At 41.8% G+C, this 26,277-nt stretch overlaps 1 protein-coding gene across 3 annotated transcripts in view; it reads right to left on the reverse strand.

Annotated features, from left to right (window-relative positions):
• The window catches only part of USP3 (ubiquitin specific peptidase 3), a 1,626,170-nt gene that overhangs the window by 86,571 nt on the left and 1,513,322 nt on the right, over nt 1-26,277 (reverse strand). For all 3 annotated transcript variants that reach the window (XM_044077747.1, XM_044077746.1, XM_044077748.1), the window contains 2 exons: nt 18,925-19,038; nt 18,756-18,823 (listed from right to left, as the gene is read on the reverse strand). In XM_044077747.1, the coding sequence (XP_043933682.1) occupies nt 18,756-18,823; nt 18,925-19,038 (182 nt within the window). The remainder of the gene's footprint in view (nt 1-18,755; nt 18,824-18,924; nt 19,039-26,277) is intronic.

Below are 26,277 nucleotides of genomic sequence, written 5' to 3' on the forward strand. Positions count from 1 at the left end.
GCTGTGTTCCACAAGGCCATGGCTAGTCTGCAAAGGGGGTAGGAGTGGGTACCCCCCTGCTTGCTTATGTACCACATAACTGTGGTATTGTCTGTCTTTATCAGTAGTTGTCCTGGATGAAGGAAGTCCTTGCAGCCTGTCAGAACATTCTGTACAGCTAGCATTTCTTTCTGGTTGATATGTAGGTGCATTTGATTTGGGCTCCATTCACCCTGAATGCATCTCCCTGCCAGTTGGGCCCCCCAAGCATAGTCTGATGTGTCTGTAGTCAGGGTTTGGGTGGCAGGGGGTAGAATGAATGACAGTCCCTTGTTTTGGTGACAGGCCTCTGCCCACCATAGGAACTCCTGTTGCAGGGCAAGGAATGAGAGGAATCATTGTTGCCAGGCTGTGACAATGTTGACTCCAGAAGCTTTTTAGATACCATTGTAGTTTCCTCATATGCAGTCTTGCATATGGAAGTATTAGAATGCAGGATGCCATGAACCCCAAAGCCTGCAGAAGTTGTCTTGCAGATAGCATACTTCAAACAAGTGGCCACAAAAACCAGCTATCAGTTGAACTTGTTTGTCTGGTGTGAGGTAAGCCATCTGGGCAGTTGTATTCAAGCTTGCACCCAGGAATGTAATTATTTGAGAGGGTACCAGTTGTGATTTCTTTTCGTTTATGGTGTACCCTAGGCATGTTAGAAGCCTTTTTACAAACGGCAGATGTAGTAGAAGAGTGTCCTTGAATTCTGCCTGAATTAGACAATCATCCAGATAAAGATAAATCTGAATGTTTCTTTGTCTGCAAAATGCAATCACCGATGCCAGGCACTTTGTGAAGACCCTGGGCGCAGTAGATAAGCCAAAGGGCAGTGCAGAGAACTGGTAATGCAAATAGCCTGCTTTGAAGCAGATGTATCTTCTGCAAGATTCCCTAATTGGGATATGCAGGTAAGCTTCTTAAGTCTACAGTTACCAACCAGGCATCCTTGCCTAGCATAGGCAGTAGCTGTTGTAGAGTCAGCATCTTGAATTTTGGAATGTCCAGGAAGGTATTTAGAATGGATAAGTCCAGAATTGGACGCCATGATTTGTCTTTTCTGGGTACCAGGAAATGTCTTGAATAAAAACCTTGTCCCTTTTCCTTTTCTGGTACTGGTTGAATAGCCCCCATACCCATGAGGGACATGACCTGTTTCTGGGCCTCTGTCCACTGATTTGGAGGCAGATCTGGCCATCCGTTTGGAAATGGCAACATGTGGAAATGAAATGTGTATCCCTGGGATACTACATTTAAGACCCACTTGTCCTGGGTAATTAGAGGCCAATTTTGAGCATGAAGTGCTAGTTTCTCCCCCAAAGGGGCTACCAAAAGATAAGTGCTTGGAAATGGCAGAGGAAAGTAATTGAGACTGTTTACCATAGGGTGATGCTTTGCTACTTCCTGATTTGGAAGTGGAGGCACCCCATTGTTTTGTCCTGTAAGATCCTTGTGACTGAAACCTGGAGCCTTTGGAGTCCTTGTGACTGAAACCTGGAGCCTTTGGAGTGTCTGGGTTTGACCTGAGTGGCTCTGTTGGGTACTGGAAAGGACCAGTTCTTAGTAGGCTAGTGCCTACTGAACCTGGGTGGCTGCACTTGCAAGAAATATTTTACAGTTTGCATAGATTTAGCTTTGTCTTCCATCTTTTTCAAAACTTTTTCTGCCTTATTACCAAACAGACTGTCCTGCTGTAAAGGAGCATCCGACAATTTAGCTTTAACATGATCAGGCAGATTTTGCTCCTTGAGCCAAGCACGCCTTCTTATCACAGATCCAGTTATGGCAGCGCTGCAAGAGGCCTCCAAAGAATAAAAAACACATTGCAAAGTATGCTTTCTAACTTGTTCAGCTGAGTGCAATAAATCCTGTAACTCTATTTTCCACACAATCAGAAATCAACATTTTCTGTTTAAGTAAGCCCATGACATGCTATTGATATTTAAGCATATGAAATTGACAGTTTAAAGCCCTGACTGCCAGGGTTGCACACATATAAACCTTCTTACCCCATCTATCCAGCGCACTGGAGTCTCTATCAGAAGGGGTAGGATTTTTAGCAGTAGAAGCCTTAACACCCTTGGGGCCCTGAGAAATAGTTTCAGGGTCAGCAGTAGGATATTTGAAAAGAAACTTGTGGGAGTCAGGAACCCTGTAACATCTGTCTGACTTACTAGGAGCCGGAGCAGGGAATCAGGAGCCATGCTGGATTCTGAGAAAACATCATCAACAATGTCTAAAACAGGAGGTACAGCCAAAGGCCTATGCTGAGGAAGAAGAAAATCCCTAAGCCTCTTTTTGGATTCTGAAAAATCCTGACTCTCCCAATGAAAATGTTCACTTAAGCTATGCAAAGTCTCTCCAAAAGAAAAATCCTCAGGAGGAGAAGCAGAAGGAATGGATTCTTCTGCATCAGAGTACTCATAAGGGGAATAGAAAATTCATGATCAGAAGGGGAATCAGAATAAATGGAAACCTGATCTGAAGATTCATAATCAGTGCCTTGCCTAGGCCTCTTAGGAGGAGGGGGTTGGGAACCCCTGATCAAGGTAATTAAATCCTCAGCCATTTTGATCATTTGTTTTTTAGGCACAAGGGCCTGAGCACGTGGCTCATGCATCGGTTTTGTAGACATAGAAGTTGGTTTTGGCCTTCTTTTTGATGATGGTGTCTGTTTAATATACAAATCTTTAGGCCTGAAAACACCCTCAGAAGCCGGTGCCTGCTCAGCAGTTCCGGACCCATCCAAGGGAGAGACAAGCACGGGCTCAATACTTGAAAAATCTCGAGGCATACCGGACTCCGAATGGGTCTCAGTAGAAGCCTGTGACTCAAAAGTAGTGGGCATCAGGGGCTGCGAAAGCGCCTCACTGAGTACCGGCAAACCGGCGACTGGCTTAGGAAAAGCTTCATCGTCAGTTTTGGACTTCAAAGGTCTGTCTCTGTCTTTTTCTTTGCGTTTTTTGTGAATTCCAGTAGTCGTACTGCTAACCGACATTTCAGGATAGCTAAATCTTGAGCCAAAGTATTTAGAAGCAAAAATATACAGACGCTTAAAAGTGCATTAGTGCATTGGTTAAATTTAGCATAAAACCGACAGCAGGGCATGTTGTGGTCAGGGCCTAGGCAAGGAATACAGTACAAATGAAAATCCTTATGAGGTATTTGCTTCCCACAAGTAATACAATTATTAACTTTTACTGACATTGGTAAGGAGCAAGAAAAAGTTTCCCCAACTTCGGTTCTGAAACTCGACAACGAAAATTTCAGTAGTCGGCCGACCGGCACTTGCGAACTGCTTCTGCTTCAGACCCCGTGCGGCAAGAAAGACGGATTAAAATGGCGTCGGCTGCATGTTTTATACTCCTGACTACCTGACGTCATGGAAGAAGAGACAGCAACCAATGCAGGACCCAAGACTTTGTTATTCAGGCCGACTGAGGGCAACCTGCCAGCAGATTACCCAAATGTAATGACTGCAACAGTGAAACACGAAGAACATCCAGCACCCAGGGACATCGTGGTCTGGGCCTAAACAAGTGATGCAGAGAGAATGGAAGTCTCAGTGTGGGATCTGCTTTCCACAACTGAGACAATTATTGACTTTCTCTGACATCGGTTAAAGCAAGAAAATGTTTCTCAATGGGGTACTTAGCTTTGGACGGTTTTTCTCACTCTGGCAATGGCTGACCGACACACTCGCAAAAAGTACAGTTGTGTACCTACCATAAATGTAGATGTTCGAGTGTATTCACTGTTGCAGTCATTACAACTGGGTTATCCTGCTGTCAGGCTATCCGCAGTCGGCCTGAGTTCCAAAGTCTAGGACCGGCATTTGTTCCTGTCGCTTCCTCCCTGACGTCAGTGCGCCAGGGGTATAAAAGATGCAGCCAACGCCATTTTCTTCAGTTTTTCTTGCCCCAGATGTCAGGTGCCCCTAAAATGGTAGGCTCACTAATGCCTAAAAGCATGCATAACCAAACAACTTTTCCTTCATCTACAAGCAAATACACCACATAGGTTGTATAGAATAGAGAAGTACATACAAGTCCCAGCTAGGAAAAGAGGGATGGAGGGAGGGTAACCCGGACTGCAACAGTGAATACACTCGAACATCTAGAGTTATGGTAGGTACACAACTGTACTATGTTCATCGTGTTTCACTGTTACAGTCATTACAATTGGGTTGAATCCCAAAGCTATGGTTGGGAGGCTGGTGCTAAATAGGATTAGGAGAGGCTATCAGGCCCTGCAGAACTGCAGTGGCAAAGCCTGCTCTAGATTTGGAATAGAGAGGCAAGTGATAGTGCTTTGTGAAAGTATGCACTGAACTCCAAGTTGCAGCCTCTAAGATGTCTTTGGTTGGTACTCCTCTGAGGAAGGCTGCTGAAGTGGCTGCTGCTCTGGTGGAATATGGCCTAATGCCCTTAGGCACTGATTTGCCATGCTCTGAATAGCAGAAAGGAATGCAGTGGCCTATCCACTTTGAAATAGTCTACTTTGAGATAGGCTTTCCTTGTGATCCTGCAGCATATGCTACTAGAAGTTGTTCAGTCTTTCTGAAAGCTTTGGTTCTGTCCAAGTAGAAGCGTAGCTGTCTGTGTATGTCCAAAGAATGCAGAAGTCTCTCACCCTTATTCTGTGGGTTTGGGTAAAAGATAGGCAAGTGAATTGTTTGGATGAGGGCCACACTGGTCACTACCTTAGGCATAAATGCAGGGTTTGTCCTCAGAGAAACCCTGTCAGGATGGAAAATGATAAAAGGTTCCACAGCCATGAGTGCCTGTAACTGAGACGCGTCTAGCGGAGGTTATTGCTAGGAGCAGAGCTGTTTTCCAGGATAAGAATTTTATATCAACTGCAGAGGCTGGCTCAAGGGGAGGCAGTGTAAGTTTTTCCAAGACATAGTTGAGGTCCCATGCAGGTACTGGTGCTCTCCTTGGGGGTCTTATGTTTTTGGCCCCTCTGAGGTACCGCCTTATTAATGGATGAGAAAAAATAGGTGGTTCTGTATTGTAATAAGCTGAAATGGCAGAGGCGTGAATTTTAATGGATGAAAAGGAAAGGCCTTTATCCAGCATCTCAGTTAAGTATTGCAAAATCTGAGGAATATTTGGAACAATCGTGTCAATACCTTGTGCCTGGTTCCAAGCACAGAATCTCTTCCATTTTTCTGCATAAGATTTTCTGGTGCTAGGCATCCTGGCCTCCAAAATAACATCCATAACTGCTTTAGAAAGAGGTGCGTCTTGAATGGCTACAATATCTGCCATGCTGCCAGGTTTAGGGTCCTGAGTTGGCTGTGCAGTATCTGACTGTCTTGTTGAGTCAATAAGAGGAATTTGAGGGAGTGTCCAAGCTGGGCATTGGGACAAGCTCTTTAAGATTGGGTACCAGTGCTGGCGGGGCCAGTCTGGGGCAATCAGAATAATTTTTGGCTTCTCTTGTCTGACCTTGAGGAGTACCTTGGGGAGGAGAGGCAGAGGAGGAAAGGCATATACGGTTAGGTTTTTCCAGCTGAAAGATACAGCATCTGCTTTCCATGCTTGCTTGTGATAAGTCTTTGTGCAGAATCTTTGTAGTTGGCAATTGTGAGGAGAGACAAATAGGTTTATGTCCGGGCATCCCCAGTTCCTTGTTATCTGCTGAAGACTTGTGGATCAAATTTCCACTCGTGGGGATCCATTAGGTTTCTGCTTAGTTCGTCTTCTAGAGTATTTATCCTTCCTGGCAGGAATTGCGCTTGCAGATGGTACTTGGTAAGTCAATGCTGTGTCCCACAAGCTCATGGCTAGTCTGCAGAGGGGGTAGGAATGTGTGCCCCCTTGCTTATGTACCACATGACTGTGGTATTGTCCGTCTTTATCAGTAGTTGTCCTGGATGAAGTAGATCTTTGAAGGTCGTCAGGGCATTTTGAACTGCTAGCATCTCTTTTTGATTGATATGTAGATGCATTTGACTTGCGGACCATGTGCCCTGAATACATCTTCCTGCCATATGTGCCCCCCCAGGCATAATCTGATGCATCAATCAATGTCTGCCTGGCTGTGGGTAAGGTGAATGTCTGTCCCGTGTTGTGGTGACAGGCTTTTGCCCACCATCGAAATTCCTGTTGCGGGCAAGGAATGAGGGTAATTATTGTTTCCAGGCTGTGGCAATGTTGAGTCGAAACACTTTTTAGATACCATTGAAGTTTCCTCATATGCAGTCTTGCATATGGAATGAGCAGAATGCAGGATGCCATGAAGCCCAAAGCCTGCAGAATTTTTCTTGCAGATAACTGGGTCTTTGTTGCCAACATTTTGAAATAAGTAGTCAGTTGTCTGTGTTTGTGTGGTGTGAGATAAGCCATCTGGGCAGTTGTATTTAAGCTTGCACCCGGGAATATTATCTCTTGAGAGGGTACAAGTTTTGATTTTGTTTCGTTTACTGTGTCCCTAGGCCTGCTAGTAATGTTTTTACAAATGCCAGATGCTGTAGTAGAGTGTCCTTGTTCTCTGCTTGAATAAGGCAGTCGTCCAAATAAGGATATATTTGAATTCCTCTTTGTCTGCAAAAAGCAATTACTGGTGCCAGGCACTTTGTGAAGACCCTGGGCGCAGTAGATAAGCCAAAGGGCAGTGCAGAGAATTGGTAATGCATTGAGCCAGCTATAAATCTGAGGTATCTTCTGCATGATTGTCTGACTGGGACATGCAGGTATGCCTCTTTTAGGTCTAAAGTCACAAGCCAAGCCTTCTTGCCCAGGATGAGCAGAAGCTGCTGCAGAGTTAACATTTTGAATTTTGGAATGTCCAGGAATGTGTTCAGGATAGACAGGTCCAGTATTGGTCTCCAGGTTTTGTCCTTTCTGGGCACCAAGAATAGCCTTGAGTAAAATCCTCATCCCTGCTCTTGCTGTGGTACTTGTTGAATGGCCCTCATGTCCATGAGGGATGAATCTTGTTTTTGTGCCTCTGCCCACTGAGTGCATGGCAGGTCTGGCATACCATATGGCCTTGGCAGGGTGTGAAAATGGAACCTGTAGCCCTGGGATACGATATTTACGACCCATTTGTCCTGAGTGATCATGTGACACTTTTGAGCAAAAAGTGCTAGTTTTCCCACCAAGGGAAGTGCTTGGTGCTGGCAGGGGAAAGTCATTGAGACTGTTTACTGTATGGCTGTGATTTTTCTTCTCCGGTTTTGGAGGTTGAAGCACCCCATTGTTTAGGCCTGTATGAGCCTTGGGGCTGTGATTTGCCTCTGGGGCATTCTGTATCTACCTCTTTTTGTGGCCTGTCTGACACTGGAAAGGATCAATTCTTTGCAGGCCAGTTCCTGCTAAATCTGGGAGGCTGTACCTGTAAGAAATCCTTGACTGTTTGCATAGATTTAGCTTTGTCCTCCATTTACTTCAAAACCTCTTCTGCTTTAACACCAAACAAGGTATCATGTTGTAATGGAGCATCTAATAATTTTGCTTTAACATGATCGGGCAGAGTCTGTTCTTTTAACCAAGCATGTCTCCTAATGACAGAACCTGTAACCGCGGCCCTGCAAGAGACCTCTAGAGAATCAAAACCACATTGCAAAGTATGCTTTCCTACTTGTTCAGTAGCATGCAATAAATCCTTCATTTCTTTGTTTTCAGCACATTCTGATTTTGTCAACATTTTTGTTTAAGCAGTGACATTAGATATTGCTGATATTTAAGCATATGAAATTGACAATTTAAAGCTCTTACAGCCAAGGTAGCAGAAGTATAAATCTTTTTTCACCATCTGTCCAGGGCCCTTGAATCCCTATCAGAGAGTATAGGGTTTTTTGCAGTGGACGCCTTGACCTCTTTGGGACCCTGAGAGAGAGTTTCTGGGTCTGCAGCAGGGTTTTTATAAAGAAATTTATGTGAATCAGGAACTCTGTAGTATCTGTCTGGCTTAACAGGAGCTGGTGGCAAAGAGTCAGGAGACAGTCCGGACTCTGAAAATACATCATCTACAATGTCTAAAACAGGAGGAATAGCAAGGGGCCTGTGCTGAGGTAATAAAAGGAAGTCTCTGAGCTTTTTCTTGGATTCTGAGTAATCTTGGCTCTCCCAGTGGAAATGCTCCCCTCATAGTATGCAGGGTTTCCCAAAAGAATAATCCTCAGGAGAGGCTGAAGGAATAGATTCTTCAGCATTAGAATCCTCATAGGGAGGAAGAGAATATTCCTGGTCAGAAGAGGAATCAGAGGAAATGGAAACCTTTTCTGAAGATGCATAACCTCTTGCCTAGACCTCTTATCAGGAGGGGGATGGGAGCCCCTGATCAAAGTAATTAGGTGTTCGGCCATTTTAAGCATCTGTTTTTTAGGCATGGAGGCCTGTCCAGGAGAATGCTGCACTTGTTTCTTTGTATTTAGAGCTGCTTTAGTCTTTGCCTTTGAAGCTGAAGTTGGTTTTACAAATAACTGTGTAGGCCTGAAACCATCCTCAGAAGCCGATGCCTGCTCAGCGGCTCTGGACCCATCTGAGAAAATAGTTTCCGAGTGTCCAATACCTTGAGCTTCCAGTGGCCTAGTCGGCTCCACGTGGGAGTCGGAAGTGGCCTGTGGCTCTGAGGTAGCGGGCATCAGGGGCTGCGAAAGTGCCTCACTGAGAACCGACAAACCGGCGACAGGCCTAGCAGAAGCCTTGTCGTCGGTTTTGGACCTCGGGTGCCTGTCCTTTTCTTTGCGCTTTTTATAAACTCTGGTAGTCGGTTGCTCCGACGGCATTATATAGTTAAATCTTCTGCCAAAATAATGAAATGCAAAATCGTACCAACGCTTAATAGTGTGTTGGTTAAATCTAGCACAAAACCGACAACTAGCAAAGTCGTGGTCAGGGCCTAGGGCAAGGAATACAGTAAGAATGAAAATCCTTATGAGGTATTTGCTTCCCACAAGAAATGCAATTATTAACTTTTTCTGACATTGGTCTGGAGCAAGAAAAAAGTTTCCCCAACGGGGTACTTAGCTTTAATGAAGACTTCTGATCTGAAATTCGAATTTGAAAATCTCAGGAGTCGGCCGACCGGCACTTGCGAACTGCTTTTGCTTCGGGCACCACGCGGCAAGAAAGACTGAAGAAAATGGCGTCGGCTGCATCTTTTATACCCCTGGCACACTGACATCAGGGAGGAGGTGACAGCAACCGATGCCGGACCTAGACTTTGGAACTCAGGCCGACTGCAGGTAGCCTGCCAGCAGGATAACCCAATTGTAATGACCGCAACAGTGAAACACGATGAACATCTGCTTCTGCTTCAGGCTTCACGGCAAGAAAGATGGATGTAATGGTGTTGGCTGCCACCCTTTACAGCCCTGATGACCTGACATCAGCCACAGTCTCAGGACAGCTGATGCAGGCGGGAAATCCTTTCCTCTGGTATTTAGACCGTCCGAGGGCTACCCAGCAGGGATAACCCACAAGTGACGACTGCAACAATGCAACACGAAGAATATCTAGCTTTTCCAGGTTGGAGAATGTTAATTGTAGTCCAATATATATTTTAAATAACAAGCATAACATTTGTACATGACCTGCTTGTTTGTATTAGAGCTACAGCTGGGATTTCTTTCAAGCAAATTTTTTAAATGAGGACCTCACCTGTAAATAACACGACTGGTGTAAAAATCTATATTGCAGTAATGGGTTCACTGTAAACAAACCCCAATTATTTTTTAATAATTTTGAATATTTTATCACCATTCATATTCTAAGTGAGGGTTAAACTTCTATTAAATTAAATATTTTTATTGTTGTTTTAATCATCAGTACGCTGCCGGATCCACCTCCCCCCTGCCTATTGCTCCCATTTTTATGTCCCAACATGGGACCAAAAATGCCCAGTTTATATTTATTAGTAACTTTGCTGTACATGTCCCTCAACTAAATTAACTGTTTTAGTAGTCAAAAAGTCAGCACTTCATCCTTAGATTTCATCAGTGTCAAACTCACCATTTGTCCCCCCTAAAAACGCACTTTCTTTGGTGATGAGGATGACAACCATCAAAAAATAAAAAAAGAATTGGAATATGCCGGTTTATGTATCATAGCCAAGAATTTTCATTGCCCTTTCATAATAGTGACATCCAAGTAGTGCAACTCGGAGTTACTGGTGTGATATGTAAATTTAATAAAAATTAGTAGTGGACCCCTCCCAAACAGTCTACAAATTCACCCAATTTATCATATTTACCTGTCCAAAAAACAATCATCATCCAGGTATCTAACATAGTGCTTTCACTGACTTGCAAATTTGGAATTAAAAACATAATGTTGTTCCAAGTACCATAATACAACATTTGAGAAGACAGGGGCACAGGCTGGACCTATAGCTACTAACACAAAAGAAAAATCTAGCAAATCTACACTTTCCACTGTGTGACACATTAGCATATCCCATGTTGAGGTTTAAGGTATCACACAGTGGGAAGTTTAGGTTTGCTAGATTTTTCTTTTTGTGTTTTTTAACCAATTAGTTTTTCTGTGTGACCTTTTTACTCATTGTTTTAGTTTGTTAGTTGGGATATTTTGCAGTCACCCTAATGTTTATGGATATCAGTTGGGCACGACAACCCTGTTTCCAAATGTTAGCCAAATATTCCACTTACTTTATTTATTCATTTTACATTTGTTTACCGGGATAGTCCGACTGGATACATGTCCATTTTCAGCGGAGGCCCGGGGAGAAAAGCTCCACATTGTCAAACATACAAAAGGTTATACAAGAAGTTAGAAAACAATTAGAATATATATAAAAAGTGGTAATATACCTTATGTACATTGGTTTGGAAGTGTTCCCTAGTAGGGACTCGCAGTTCTCATGGACAGACATACAAAGGTTACACAAGAAGGTAGAAAACAATTAGAATATATAAAAACAAAGTGGTAATCTAACAACAAAGTGGTAATATATCTTATGTAAATTGGTTTAGTAATGTTCCCTAGTAGGGACTCCCAGATCTCATGGACAGATGCAATTACAAGTAAGACTGGATACATAGCATGGTGATGTATTTAGATGTTATGATAATTATGGATTATGCTATGATAATTACTGATTATGCTATTGTTTTACAACTTAATCCAGGTTGGTATATGGGCATAGCCAGTTCAATTTGAGATACTGTTTGAAGTTTTTTTTTGAAGAGACTTTTGGAGGATTGTAGGGTTATATAGTTTGGCAAGGCATTCCAGGTTTTGCCAACAAAAAGTTGGTGAACAGGGATTCACCAGCTGAGTTATTAGCTTTGTGGGTTTGGACCAGTAATTTGTCGGCCGACCGTAGGGATCTCAAGTTGCTATATGGCTTAATAATATTTATAAGAGAGGGGGTATATTAGGAGTTGACTGAATTGAATTAAGCTGGGCAGTTCTAGCCATTCTAGTTGTTTCAGGTTCTGGCAGTGATAGGTTCTATAGGTGGAGCCAGTGCGAATCTATCAATATGGTTGTAGGTATGGGACAGCTTACTTAGTTCGGTTTTATTGAGGTTTGAGAGTACAGGTGAGGAATATAAAAGAGTAGCGAGTAGGTGTGATCGGGCAATTTCAGTCCTAGCCAGTGGGGTTAAGTGTGTCTTGTTTCTATACATGATCCAAGCTTCTTATTGATGGGTCTGTACAGTTTTGTTGACCTGTAGGTCAAATTTGAGATTATTGTCTATGATAACCCCTAGAAGTTTAGTGTGATGATCTGGGGAGATAGTATTGCCATTGTTAGACGTGACAGAGAATGACAGAGAATGAAAGTGTGGCAGATCTACTAGTGGGGGTGAAGAGTAGTTTAGTTTTATTGGGATTCAGTAGTAGGCGTTGGTTGGTGAGCCAGTTCTCAATAGTGTTAAATGTATTTTGGGTTAATATTTGTAGTTCGGATGGGGAGGTGGCTGAACAGATGAGAATGGAATCATCTGCAAACTGAATACAGGTAGCTTTAGGGATAGCAGTGTGAAGATTACTGATAAAAATAGAGACGAGTAGTGGGCCTAGTATGGAGCCTTGAGGGACACCGAGAGAGGTAGCTGACTGGAGAGTTTGCCCTGGCATAGTACCGCCTGTTGTCTACCAGTTAGGTAGGACTGGAACCACTTGACAGTGTGTGTGTTGAGGGAAATGGATTTTAGAGAAAGAATGACAAGTTCATTGTTGACCATGTCAAAGGCTTTTGATAGGTCAAGGAAGGGGGCGGAGGCTAGCCTATTGTCATTTCTGTTGCTGTTTATGGCATTAGTAAAGGAAAGGAGGATTGAGGTGGTGCTGTGGTATCGCCTGAAGCCATGTGCTGATGATGTCATATGAAAACAGAAACATGCATGTCCACAGCTAGTGGGATTTGGCTTTATTGGCCTGAAATTGTCCTTAAAAATAAAAGTCATGGACATTCAGAAAGTACAGTTGTCTACACTTACCATAAATGTAGATGATTGAGTGTATTCACTATTGCAGTCATCACATTTGGGTTATCCCTGCCAGGGTAGCCCTTGGCCGGCCCGAATACCAGAGACTTAGTATTTCTGCGTTGGTTGCTGTCACTTCAGGAGTAACGTCAGGTCGTCAGTAGTATAAAGTAAGGCAGCCATCGCCATTACATCAGTTTGTCTTGCCCTGTCAGGAGACCCCAAGTGGGAGCCAGGTTATGGTGGAAGAACCCCACCAGTGGAAAGTAAATATCAAAATGTCCCTTGTAAGGAGAGAGAGAGAGAGAGAGAGAAAGAGAGAGAGAAAGAGGGGGATGGAGGGAGGGAAACCAGGACTGCAACAGTGAATACACTAAAACAGCTACATTTATGGTAAGTGTACACAACTGTACTATGTTCTTCGTGTTTCACTGTTGCAGTCATCACATTTGGGTTGATTCCCAAAGCTGAGGAAAAGGGTGGAGGCAGTCAAGGAGACTAGGGGCTGGCTAGGATGCCCTGGCCAGACTGCAGTGGCAAAGCCTGCCCTGGATTTGAAGAAGATAGGCAGGTGGTAATGTTTGGTAAAAGTGTGAACAGATGTCCAGGTGGTAGCCTCCAGGATGTCACTGGTGCGGACTCCTCTGAGGAAAGCTGCAGAGGTGGAGGCTGCTCTGGTGGAGTGAGTCCTGACCCCCCTTAGGGTCAATGTGTGCTGGAAAGTTAACATCTCTTTGGTTGATGCGCAGATGGATTTGCTGTGGGCTCCACTGGTCCTGTATGCACCTGCTGTCCAGGTGTGCACCCCAGGCGCAGTCTGATGAGTCTGTGGTGAGGTTCTGGGTGGTGGTGGTGGTGGGGGGTGTGAGAAAGGTAGTCACTTGTTGTGGGAGCATGCTGCTGCCCACCAAAGAAAATCTTTCCTGAGGCAAGGGATCATGGGTATAAGAGTTTCCAGGTCTTGAAGTGTGTTGACACCAAAGGCTTTTAGGTACCATTGAAGTTTCCTCATATGCAGTCTGGCATATGGAATGAGTAGAATGCAAGATGCCATGAACCCCAGAGCTTGCAGGATGTTCCTTGCAGATAACTGGGGTCTGGTGACTAGTTGACAGAAGTAGCCTGTCAGGTAAGTTTTCTTTTCTGGTATAAGGAATGCCATCTGGGATGCTGTGTCTAGGCTTGCTCCCAGGAATATAATCCTTTGGGTGGGTACTAGCTTGAATTTCTTCGTGTTGATAGTGTACCCTAGGGAGGTCATTAGGGACTTTACAAAGGCCAGGTACTTGAGCAGCTTTTCCTGACTGCCTGAATTAGGCAGTCGTGTAAATATGGGAAAATGTGGATATTCCTTTGTCTGCAAAAGGCAATGGCTGGAGCCACACATTTTGTGAAAACTCTGGGAGCAGTAGAAAAGCCAAAGGGAAGTGCAGAGAACTGAAAGTGCAGAGATCCTGCCATGAAACGTAGGTATTTCCTGCATGATTCCCTGATAGAAATGTGGAGGTAGGCCTCTTAGGTCTAGAGCGGCTAGCCAAGCATCCTTGGAGGGCATGGGTAGCAGTTGCTGGAGGATGAGTATTTTGAATTTTGGTATCACCAGGAAGGTGTTTAGAATGGATAGATAGAGGATGGGGTGCCAGGTGCCCTCTTTTCTGGGTACCAGAAAAAGTCTGGAGTAGAAACCTTGGCCTTTCTGTTCTGCAGGAATGTGCTATATTGCCCTCATAGAGAGCAGGAAAAGGACTTGCGTTTGTGCCTCTGCCCACTGGTTTGGAGGTAGATCTGGAAACCCTTTTGGGGTTGGAAGAGTGCGGAAAGAAAATTTGTATTCCTGGGAAACTATATGTTGAGGACCCAGTGGTCGCTGGTAATGGTGGTCCAGCTGCTTACAAGAAAGGAGAGTTTTCCTCCTAGGGGTAAGTGAAGGTGGGCAGAGGGAGGGGATGATGGAGGAGAGTCATTGTGAGTTCTTACCATGAGGGGGTGGCTAAGAATTCCCTGTTTTTGAAGTGGAGGATTCCACTACTTTGATCTCTGCATTCCCTGTGGCAGCTGTCTGGGGGGGGGGTCTGTTTACACAGGGTCTGGGCTGAACTGACCTGGTGGGAGCAGGAAAGGACCAGTACTTGGAGGAGCACTGCCTACTGAACCTGGGTGGCTGGACCTGTAAGAAATCCTTAACTGTCTGCATAGATTTAGCTTTTTCTTCCATCTTTTTTAAGACCTCCTCTGCCTTAGTGCCAAATAAGTTGTCTTTGTGCAATGGTGCATCCAACAATTTAGATTTAACATGGTCTGGCATGGGCTGTTCCTAAAGCCATGCATGCCTTCTAATGACAGAACCGGTGACTGCTGCCCTGCAAGAAGCTTCTAGGGCGTCAAAGGCACAGTGTAAGATGTGCTTAGTTACTTGACTTGCAGAATACATTAACTCTTGTAACTCTTTAGATTCTGCACAAGCAGGACAGGAAAACACTTTTTGTTTGAGGAGTTCCATGGTAAGTTGCTGAAATTTTAGTATATGGAACTGGCAATTTAGTGCTCTGATAGCAAGAGTAGCAGAGGTGTATATTTTTTAACCCATCTGTCTAGTGCTCGGGAATCCCATTCTGAGGGGGTGGGATTATTAACAGAGGTTGCTTTAATACATTTGGGCCCTTGAGAAATTACCTCAGGGTCAGCAGTAGGATTTTTGAAAAGAAATTTGAGAGAGTCAGGGACTCTGTAATACCTGTCAGGTTTTCTGGGTGCAGTTGGTAGGGTGTCAGGAGTCAAACTGGATCCCAGGAAAACATCACCCACAACATCCAGGACTGGGGGAATGGCCAGGGGTCTGTGCTGTGGAAGATCTAAGAATTCCCTGAGTCTCTTTTTAGACTGAGGGTAGTCCTGACATTCCCATTGGAAATGCTCCCTTAAGGTATGAAGGGTTTCCCCAAAGGAAAAGTCCTCGGGTGGAGAGGCTGCGGGAATGGAATCCTCTCCATCAGAATCCTCATAAGGAGAAAGGGGTCGCATGTCTTTATATTCAGATGCATCAGAGTCATCAGACTCCTGTTCAGACAAAACTACTGGGGACAGATCTTGTTTTCTTTTGGAAGGGCTAGCTTGGCTTCCCCTAATAAGCATGATAAGGTCTTCTGCCATTTTATGCATTTGAGACTGAGGGAAGGAAGCAGGTGCCCGAGAGTGGGTCGTCAATTTCCTGGGTGTGTTTCATACCCTGGGCCTTAGAAACTCAGTCGTTTTCAAAAGAATGGTAGATGTGAGAGACGTCATTGGCTTGTGTTGAGAATCAGTAGTGCAAAGTACTTCCTCGGAAGCTGGTGCCTGCTCAGCGGCTCCAGACCCATCCATGGGAGAGACAACAGCAGGATCCTTACTCGAAGAAGAGTTTTGCAGCATACCAGACTCCGAAAGGGTCTCAGTAGTGGCCTGTGAATCCACAGAAGCGGGCATCAGGGGCTGTGAAAGTGCCTCACTGAGGACCAGAAAACTGATGACTAGCTTAACGGAAGTATCGTCAGTAGGCTTGGACCTGTGCGGTCTGTCTCTGTCTTTATCCTTATGTTTTTTTGGAAGATTTGCTGTCGGATGGCTTACTGAAGCCATATTGAAATTCGAGGACTGCAAGTGAAAATATCTAGCTATAATAAGGGCCCGATAATGTATAGTCCTGGCGTTGAACAAAGCACAAAAGCGACAGCGGGGGACTTTGTGGTCTGGGCCTAAGTAAGTGACGTAAAAGTCTCGGTGTGGTATTTGCTTTCTACAGGCGACACAACTGTTAACTTTTTCTGACATCAGTTAGTGCAAGAAAAAAGGATCCCCAATGGGGTAATTAGCTTTAGAAGACTTCAGCTTCAATTCGGAAGACGAAACTCAGGTAGCGGCCGACCGGCACTCGTGCTAACTGCTTCTGCTTAGGGCTAAGTGGCAAGAAAGACTGATGCAATGGCGTTGCTGCGTTACTTTATACTACTGATGACATGATGTCAGTCCTGAAGCGACAGCAACCAACGCAGAAATACTAAGCATCTGGTATTCGGGCTGGCCGAGGGCTACCCTGGCAGAGATAACCCAAATGTGATGACTGCAACAGTGAAACACGAAGAACATCTGCCATTAAGCTGAAACAACTGATATCCTTAAAGGGTAATTTGCATATATCCCATGTTGCTTCCAATAGAAGAGGTTTAAAGGCATCACACAGTGGAAAATGTAGGTTTGCTAGATTCTTCTTTTTGTGTTTTTTAACCAATTGTTTTTTCTGTGTGACCTTTTTAGTTATTGTTTTACACTTCCACAAACTCTGAAACTTAAGATGCGAATCTTCATCCATGTTATTTAAAAGAATGAATTTATTAGTTAAGTATTTCTGTCTAGTAAAATGTGGTTGCGGTACTTAAATATGCTTGTTATTAATTGTTAATTGAATTACTGGGTCTGCTGTAGCTTTGATGCTATAGTAGATCCCATCTGGAGGTAAAATGCTGAGGTACCAAATTTTGTTTTTTTCGTATGTTGTTCAGTACACAATAAAAAAGGCATACTGAAGGAACAGTTTTATTACTCAGCACTTCCCCATCTATGGAGTAATCTCCCATTACTCAAAACAGACTGATGCATGTAATAAAACCCCATTACATGTAAAATAGAGTGATACTCTGAGTAGTCTTCCTTTGCATATAAAACAGTCATACTCTCACAAACCTTGATGGCTGGATGGGCCTCATAAATTCAAGCCAGTCCTCCTGGAGGCAAGAAGTGTCCTAACAGGGTGTATTTTGGCAAGGTGATTACAGTCCATGAACTCTGTCTTGTAACTCCTTGTTGAGTAAGTCAGCTGAACACAAACAAACTTAAAATAACCCCCTACCATAAATCAACACTTAGTGTGCCAATAATATAAAAAACACTGAAATATAGATCCCATTTCCCATGCAGCTACAAAGGTAAAAACTAAACTATAACTACACAATACATACACAAAACTCACAACTTTTCCACCTCTAGAAAAAGAAAACTGCCCACCTAACTCAATTCTCTTGGAATGAAATTCTTATCAGGAAAAAAAAAACAATCATCAAAATAAAACACATACTATCAGCAAATCAGAAGACAGAATTACTGGTAAAGGGTACCAGCTTCTATAAAAGTAACAAATCCTAAAAGACCCCATACTAAACTAATAAAAGTATCAAACACATGGTCAGACGAAAAACAGCTATTAAAATCTGCCTCTGCAGCTAGAGTAGAAACCACTCATAAGACATTCCACTCGTAAAATCTTACAAGCCACCTAAAGCTTTATTCAGCAGAAACTTAGGCAATGTACACAGCCCAATGAAGTCAATGGGAAACGCTAAAAACACAAAAAAATATATAAGTGGTACATACGGAGACCTGGTTTGTAAGACACAAGAAAGTCCTATATTAAAGGATTAAGGAAGTCTGTTCATAATAAATGGAAAGCTTATTCTATAAATCTAAGGTACAAGACATTTCATGTATCATAAATTATACTACCCCATACTCCACTGTATGACCTGTAATTGATTAGCTACTAGATAAATCAACATACATCACTTTGCCACCTTGGACAGAGTTCTCTTCTATGTTGTCCGAAGATGGACACAGCTATCTACCTTGTAGCCCAACTGTGGCCTTTTTACTTCATTTATGTTTTTCCCCATACACCACCTGTTTGATGCTCTTAGCTGTGAACAACTTATAATGTTATACAATAAATAAAAGTCAGTATCCTGCTGAACATTGTTTACTATAACCTCTGCATGTGGAACAAAACTGAGTTCAACAAAGCCTTACTTCACAAAAATGTATTTTTACACCCTAGTTTAAATATCATATTCTTAGCTACATGCATAATCTGAACAGACAACAGCGAGGGAACGATGTACAACACAGTGTCCACAGTTACACAGTACAGTATTGTGTAGGCAGTTTCTCTTATACTGCTATAACGAAGCTTGGTGGGAGCTTGCTGCCCAATAGTGAATATGAAAAAAAAAAAAAAATACAGAAGTGACAGCACAGAAATATTTGTGGAAACTGATTAGTCATTCATCATTCTACTTTTAAATGTGAAACTCCAGAATGAACAAAACAAGAACCAAAAAATAGTTGGTCACTTTCAACATCATCCCCAGTTTATTTTTTGAACTAGTCTTTGTGACTAAGTTAAGCTTCAGGCAATTATGCATATCTGCTAAAAGGAGTATACTTTTTCACATTATGAAGAGTTAAAAAAAAAAAAATAAATAATTAAAAACACTGACTGTTTCATAGCTACTTACCCTGAGCCATGATGCACAACTACTGCAACAAGGTCATAAAGGAAAATCCCTGGTTCAAACTTTTCAGGCTGAAATAGGTTTTAATAAAAAATAATTAAACTAGAATACCAAACAGATTTTCTGCTTTACTGAATTACTTAAAGAAAACTAAACAAAAGTAATAATGTACCTCTAGCAAGTAACACTGCATGTCAAGGCCACGAAGAGGAAACTGAACATAGGTATCTACCTTGTTTCTAAGATACGCAGTCCAGTGAAATCTCTTCAAGTGTAAACAAAGTACCTAGAAGGCAATGCAATAAACAGTAGTCAGAAAACCAGAAGATAACAAGGTTGGATCAGAACTTTTATGAATGGAATAGGTTGTGGTCCAAGTACTGTAAATTAGTATGGATATGAATGAAGTCTAGGTCAACATCCAAAGTCAGCTGCAGAATTTAGAAATAAATTGTCATCTCTCTTCTGCTACTTAATGAGGCTATAAAAACAGGGAAAAAGCACAATGGTTAAGGCAAGATGTGTACGAGTTGCATCATGTAAACCCAAGTATGATCTCCCAATCATCCATGTTCATACAATGGTAATAATGCAAGAAATGAAGCAGGACCAAAAGATACCCCACAGACAACTTTAATTTAATGCTTTCGTCGGTGGTACGCCAATGACTTCATCAGAATAAACAATTACATAAGTAAGACCACAAGGTTTAAATAATCATACCCCCCATCACATGTTCAACAATAACATCACCCATATGCTGTGATGAAACATCCTAATAAAACAATTAATTTTGATAATTTAGTAATAAATACATGATTTTTTTTAAACTGTCATTAAAACAGACCTCTATAATCTATCATAAATATATTAATAAATCTCCACATATAATAAATAAATGTTTAATAAATGATATCTTGCATATGAAACTCAGACTTCAATTTACAAAAAAAATGGATACAGAGACCAATATACCGATACATTGACTTTGGTAACTATAGATATCAAAGACCTTTTTACAGTAATTCCTCACGACATAGGGACTATGTGGTTTATGACTTTTTATGTTCTAATACTGGATTTAGTCATTCAAGAATATTAATGTTTAGATCATTGATGGAGCTCATTTTGAAGAACAATTTTATAGCGTTTGAAAATCATTTTTTTAAGCAAAAAGTTGGTGTTGCAATGGAGGCAGCATGTGCCCCCTTTTTGCTAATATAGTGTTAACCAAATGGGAAATATCTAAGGTGCTTAATTGTGATTTGTTTCAACATTGTAAATTTTACGGGCGTTTTTTGGATGACATTTTGATCCTTTGGGATGGGACACAAGAATTGTTGGATAGATTTATTGAATATTTGAATTCCAGTACTGATTTTTTATCATTTACCATGGAGATTGCCCTTGACGCCATTTACTTTCTTGACATTACTATATGGATGGACAAAGAGAAAAAGGGTTTTGGTTCTAAACTTTATAGAAAATCCACTCATTCAAATACACTTTTGCATTATGACAGTTGTCACCCCTTACACCAACAAAGGTCTTTGGTGAAGGGGCAGGGAGTTAGAGAGTGGCCAGGATGTTAAGTGAATATGATGCCTTCAATGAAGAAGTAAAAAAACTTAAGAATATGTTATTAAGGAGAGGGTACCCTGACCAATTTGTTGACCCTATTTTGAATGAAGTGGTGAACAAGAGGTTAGAAGGACAATTTGTTCCTTTGTTAGGAACCAATGATTGTGGTAATAACACTACAGAAAGTGTGAATGGGTTAACAACAATTAATGCAATTAACACCAACAAAGAAAATTCTTTTGGTGGGGCTATGATATTAACACTTTACCCTTTGTTTTATGACATAAAAGAAGTAATTAACAATAATTGGGGTATCTTAACAAATGATGTAGAACATCAGAAAAAAGTAGGTGATAAGCCAGTGGTCATATATAAAAGGAATTCCAATATCAAAAATTTCTTGGAAAGATGCAAGCCAAGCAATAGTACGGGTTGGATGAGAAAATGTGGGCATTGTCCACAATGTGCCCATATCATTGAAAGTGATAGAGTTTATATATCTGGATATGGTGAGGTTAAGCTGAGGCAGAAATTGAATTGTCTTAGTAAATGTCTGGTATATGTAGCTGTATGCCAGATGTGGACAATTCTATATAGGAAAAAAAAAATGGGCTTAATAAAAGGATATATCAACATCTTTACGATATTTGTAGAGGTAATAAAAACAATGCTTTAGCTAGACACATTAGTGAGTTTTGTAATCATACTTTTAAATTTGCAGGTTTTGAACAAATAGTGAATAATGATGGTAGGGGGAGGCCTAAAGAGACGTTTCTTGAGTATAGAGAGTTGATTTGGCAGCTCAGATGCAATGCCACAGTAGTACCAGGTGTCAATGAGACGGTCTCTATATCTATTTTTTTAAAATTGAAGTCCTAGTTTCATATATAAGATATAATTTAGTAAACATTTATTTATTATATGTGGAGATTTATTAATATGTTTATGATATATATAGGGGTCTGTTTTAATGACAGTTTTTAAAAAAGTCATGTATTTATTACTAAATTATCAAAATAAATGGTTTTATTAGGATGTTTCATCACAGTCTATGGGTGATGTTATTGTTGTACATGTGATGGGGGTATGATTATTTAAACCTTGTGGTCTAACTTGATGAAGTCATTGGCGTACCGCCGACAAAAGTGCTAAATTAAAGTTGTCTGTGGCGTATCTTTTGGTCCTGCTTCATTTCTTGCATTATTGGTTTGTTCGTCATAACTTGGTTTGTTCATACAATGGAACTTGCTTACCTTTAATGCTTAACATAACTTACACCTCTACCTTAGGCAACCCTGCCTACCTCACTACCAGCACAACAGCCAATGCTGACCCCAGCAAGGGCTGCATACCACAGTCTCCTGCTAGGATACACACCTTATCTCCTCAGATATTAAATTGTGCAATCCATTATTGTATCCCGTAGAAAAGTAACCTATCCATCCACAGAACTCAGCATTACTGGCTACTCTTAAGAAAGCTGTGTGCGACCAAGGAAACTGTTCATGAGAGAACAATGGTCTCCAGTGACAGGAGGCAGTTAGGATTTGACTCAGCAATGTCTAGGTAAGTGCCTTCTTTGCATTTTCCTTCCTATTCTCTTCCCAGAGATGTAATTACATGAATGTGACCATCCACTACCCTTCCACTCTATGCACAGTATAGAATGTGGACCCCCCCCAACCCGTTACAGACAACTGCACATGCAGTGACACCCAAGGCCTTCTTCTCAGGAAGAAAAGCCGTAGATGGCTTTTAGTGCTATGCCTCTCCTGTCAGGTCTGAATGCAATTTTAAACTGCAGTGACCAGAATCACAAAAGGAAATCCAAGCCCTGCACTAGTGAGCACACCTCTGCTATTCATGTTACCAGAACTTTTAGAAGCTAGTTAATTTTGTGTGCATCATAGTATGGTTAACTGAGTGGACAGTGCTGGCTTGCTAACTGGTGGTAAGTTGACTGCTTTAATGAATGCAAATACAGGCCTGTAGGCAATGACATTACATCTAAAACTAGGGAAGTGGGTTTAGCTTCTCAAGATGGTAATGGTAGTCCTCAGCAGCATGTTGGTGGGAATAAACCCTCATGAGGACATGGTCACAGACTTCAGTCACCACGGGGTAGGTTTAGCACCTTAATTAGAAATGCCCTCACTGCTCACATCACTGGATGTGAGCAAAGGCACAAACACCTACATAGCAGTTGTGAAGACAGTCCCCTCCTCTAATCTCTTCACCTTTGCATCTGTGGCGGGGGAATGAATGGTCACAAGACTGAAAGTAGTGGAGTTGACATTAGGTGGGCATGAAGAAAATAACCATGGGGGAATATGGCATCATCTAATGCATGTCGAAATGACTAAGATTACACCACTACAAATGTTGTTTTAAATGCAGCATGCAAAGTAATTCTGCCTCGTAATGGCTTAATGTACATGTCATAAAAAAGCAACACATTGCACCAATCAGTTGAAAACTGCCTGTTTATTAAACTGATGGCCTTAGTACCTTCCACAGAAGTAAAGAAAAAGTCATATCAGTCTTACTGATTTTCTTTATTATTCTTGTGCAGTACCTGAGCTGTCTATGCAAGTCTAAAGTGTAGACTAAATCATCATCAGGATAGTTTGCAAAAAAGACTGACAGGTGTATTGTTCCATCAAATTCTATTTCTACGTAACTTGCTCCTTCCATTTTCGAAAAATCCCATCTCCAGTTCTTTTATTTCCTTAACAATATTCAATACTTAGATTCTGATTAGTTTAGATCTCAATTTCCGTTTTTGGCAGCGAACACAATTAAACTTAGTAAGGTTTTATTGGTGTGTGGGCAATAGAAATACTAAATTCAAAAGAATCAGTTCCTAAGTTTTAACCATTTAGTCCCCCAACAGTTTTGAGAAAGTACTCTCTAGAGCATTTTTAAAATCTGCCAACTCCTTATATTCACAAAAAACATGTTCTCAGTTACCTCTCTCACTTTCCCACTACATTGCCAGCACTTGTTTTCCACGTGACAAAATATTCTCGGAAGTCTGCTTGTAGTACAAAAATACCTATGAAAACACTTATAAGCAAAAATCCTAAACCTTCTGAATTTTGTTGCTATTTGGGGGCCATACATGTCTTCCCATTGTTTCTTTGTATATTTGCTCACTTCCCAATCTTTTCTAACCTCCTCCGATTGATTCTTATAGTTGTCATACAATATTTTAATTACCCTACAAATTATATAAAATTTATAAAATTATGTACTTAGAATATTTGTGAAATATGTGGACATCCCCGAGGTTGGGTGGACATTCGAAAGACATGTGTAAATGGGCGTGCCTTCGTTGAAGGTTGGACTTCGAGCTGGCACCTTGGCATCCGTGAAAATCTACTGCCAATCATTAGCGGACCGGAGTTCCGCTGTGGCAACCCCTAACCGGGAAAAGTCGAAAGACAAACATTACCGACAGGACCTGTTTTAAGAACTAACCCCAAATTTAAATAGACCAAAGTCGTTGATGAAAAGTGAGTACAGTCTCACAAGACTATGCACAGACAGGGAATAAAATCGACTTAATCATCTTGAAGTCATAGGTGACAATTTGGAAGGGGGCAAGGAGGAGTTTGAACAGGATGAAAATCAGACATCACGTCTCTAACATTATGCTAAGTACATAATTTTCATATCCAATGTTGTCTATTTTCGTCTGTTTCAAATGAATGGGACAAACTCCCAAGCTGTCAAACTGGGTGGTATCAAGGAAGGACATGCCTGACTGTGGTGCAGCCAAATGAGGAACATGATCTAGACTGTCCAGCTTGTAGTAAGACTCAAAAGTACGTACCATGGTGCAAGTGGACGCAGCATAAATATCACCAATGGATAAACCTCTGCAAAATGTGGTTGAGGTAGAACCTGCTCTTTTTTTAATTTACTTTAGGTTTACCTGGTAAGGACAAATTCTTCTTCTTACATACAAAAGAAATGCAATCTGATAGTCATCTGGGAAAGTAACTTTAGTAACAGCCTTTCCCAACGTCGGTTTAGAAAAAGAAATAATTGATCATCCTTTCTAAATTTTTTATCCTGTGGATATAGAATGCTGCCTGTGAACATTTAACATACACCGCAAGCATTCTCCTTTGTTTGAATACCTTGGAAAACAACACAGGAAAATGTATTGACTGATTTAAATTAAGTTAGGATGCCACCTTGGGGAAAAAAGGACATGTTAGTTCTATGGGAAACTCTGTCTTTGTGGAACACTAGATATGGAAGCTTAGAAGAGGGCTTGTAGCTCTGAGATTAATCTGGCTTATGTCACTGCTACTAATAAAACTGTTTTCCAAGTAAGGAATTTTAGATCAGTAGTGGTAGAGGGTTCAAATGGATTCTGAGTTAGAGCTTGTAGCACAATGGTGATGTCCCATGGAAGTGCTGGGTCTCTAATAGGAGGTTTCAACCTAATAGCACCTTTCAGGAAGACTTTTGAAATTTTAAGAGAAACTATTGGAATGTCTTCACATTCAACATGAAAATTTAAAATTGCAGCCAAATGAACCTTGATGGTGGCAAAGCTGGCACCTTTATCAAAATGATCAAATAAAAATTCTAATATGAATGAATAGGTGCAAAAAATGGGTCCAGACCTTAGAGTTCCATTTACTCTGATAACTTTTTCTAGTGGATGGCTTCAGTGAATCAGAAAGAATGTAGACTACTGCTGTAGAAAGCCTGATGTCTCTGGCTATGCTAAAAATTGGAGGAACCATGCAGTTAGCTTTATGGACTTCTGGTCTGGAGGAGGCAGTCATAAGGGTGAATCAGCAGTTTTGGATAATGATCCAACATCCATGAGGGATGTACTAGTAGAGGCCATAGGTAGGGGAACATGTCTGCTGGGGCCAAAAGAGGGCAATGAGGATCATTCTAGTCTTGAACTGTCTTGCTTTCTTCATGAACTTGCTCATCAGGTGCAAAGGGTGAAAGGCATACAGGAGACCAAGGGGCCAGTTGTGAACCACTGCATCCTTCTAGATCACCATCATGGGCAGCGTCCATTAAAATTGCTTCCCCCTGTGCCAAAGGAGGTCTGTTAGCCTCAGAGTCATGGAAAGAATTCGGTGAATTGTGGAACCACATCTTTTTCCCAATCTCTGGTCCTAGAGAAAGTCATTTGTTGGGTGGAAGTGTACTCCCAACTGCAGAAAGTCTCCCCATCTTGTTGGATCCTGGAGAGTCCCTCTGTAACTTTAAGTCCAAACAAAGTGACCTGTCATCATGGACATCTACAAAGGATGACAACGCCTTTAGCAAAGTCATAAAGACACATCTAGGTGTGGTGGCACATAGTGATGCCAGTGTCTGCTGCTCTGGCCGTATTGTCAGCTGTATTAGAGCATAAATGCATGGCCACATTTGAGGAGGATTGCAGGGTGGAAAGCTGGGAGTCTACTGCTCTCAGAACATCTGTAAACAACACCCCTGAGAGAGACTTTGTAATTTCTTTGGTCAGGTCTCTGGAATCTTGTTTAATGAGACAAATAGTTTAGCAATCTAAGGGTGGAAATTGTTGACACATAGGCTTGCTTCTTTAATCTGTCCATTCCCCCAGATTCTCTGGAGAATGAGCAGAAGAACTCTCTTCCAACAGTTCTTTCTTAGTGGCTGCTGCAGTCACAACAGCATCTATTGGAGCACCTTTAATCCAGTGCTTTCTGTCCTGAGACACAACTAAGATGTGAATGACTTTTTTAGTGATGGACTCCACCACATCAGGATATTTCCATGCTCGTTGAGCCATAACATCGATAAGTGTATGAACAGGATGTACCACCCAGGACAATGAAACCAAAAGCTTCCAAGAATATGGATTCATCCAGGCAAGGGTCTTGGGATGACCCCCCTTCATTATTTCAAGAATATCACTGAATGTGACATCTTCACACAGGGA

This window comes from Protopterus annectens, chromosome 7.part0 (genome assembly GCF_019279795.1).
Source record: "Protopterus annectens isolate FY-2018-M chromosome 7.part0, PAN1.0, whole genome shotgun sequence".
NCBI classification, from domain to species: Eukaryota; Metazoa; Chordata; order Ceratodontiformes; family Protopteridae; genus Protopterus; species Protopterus annectens.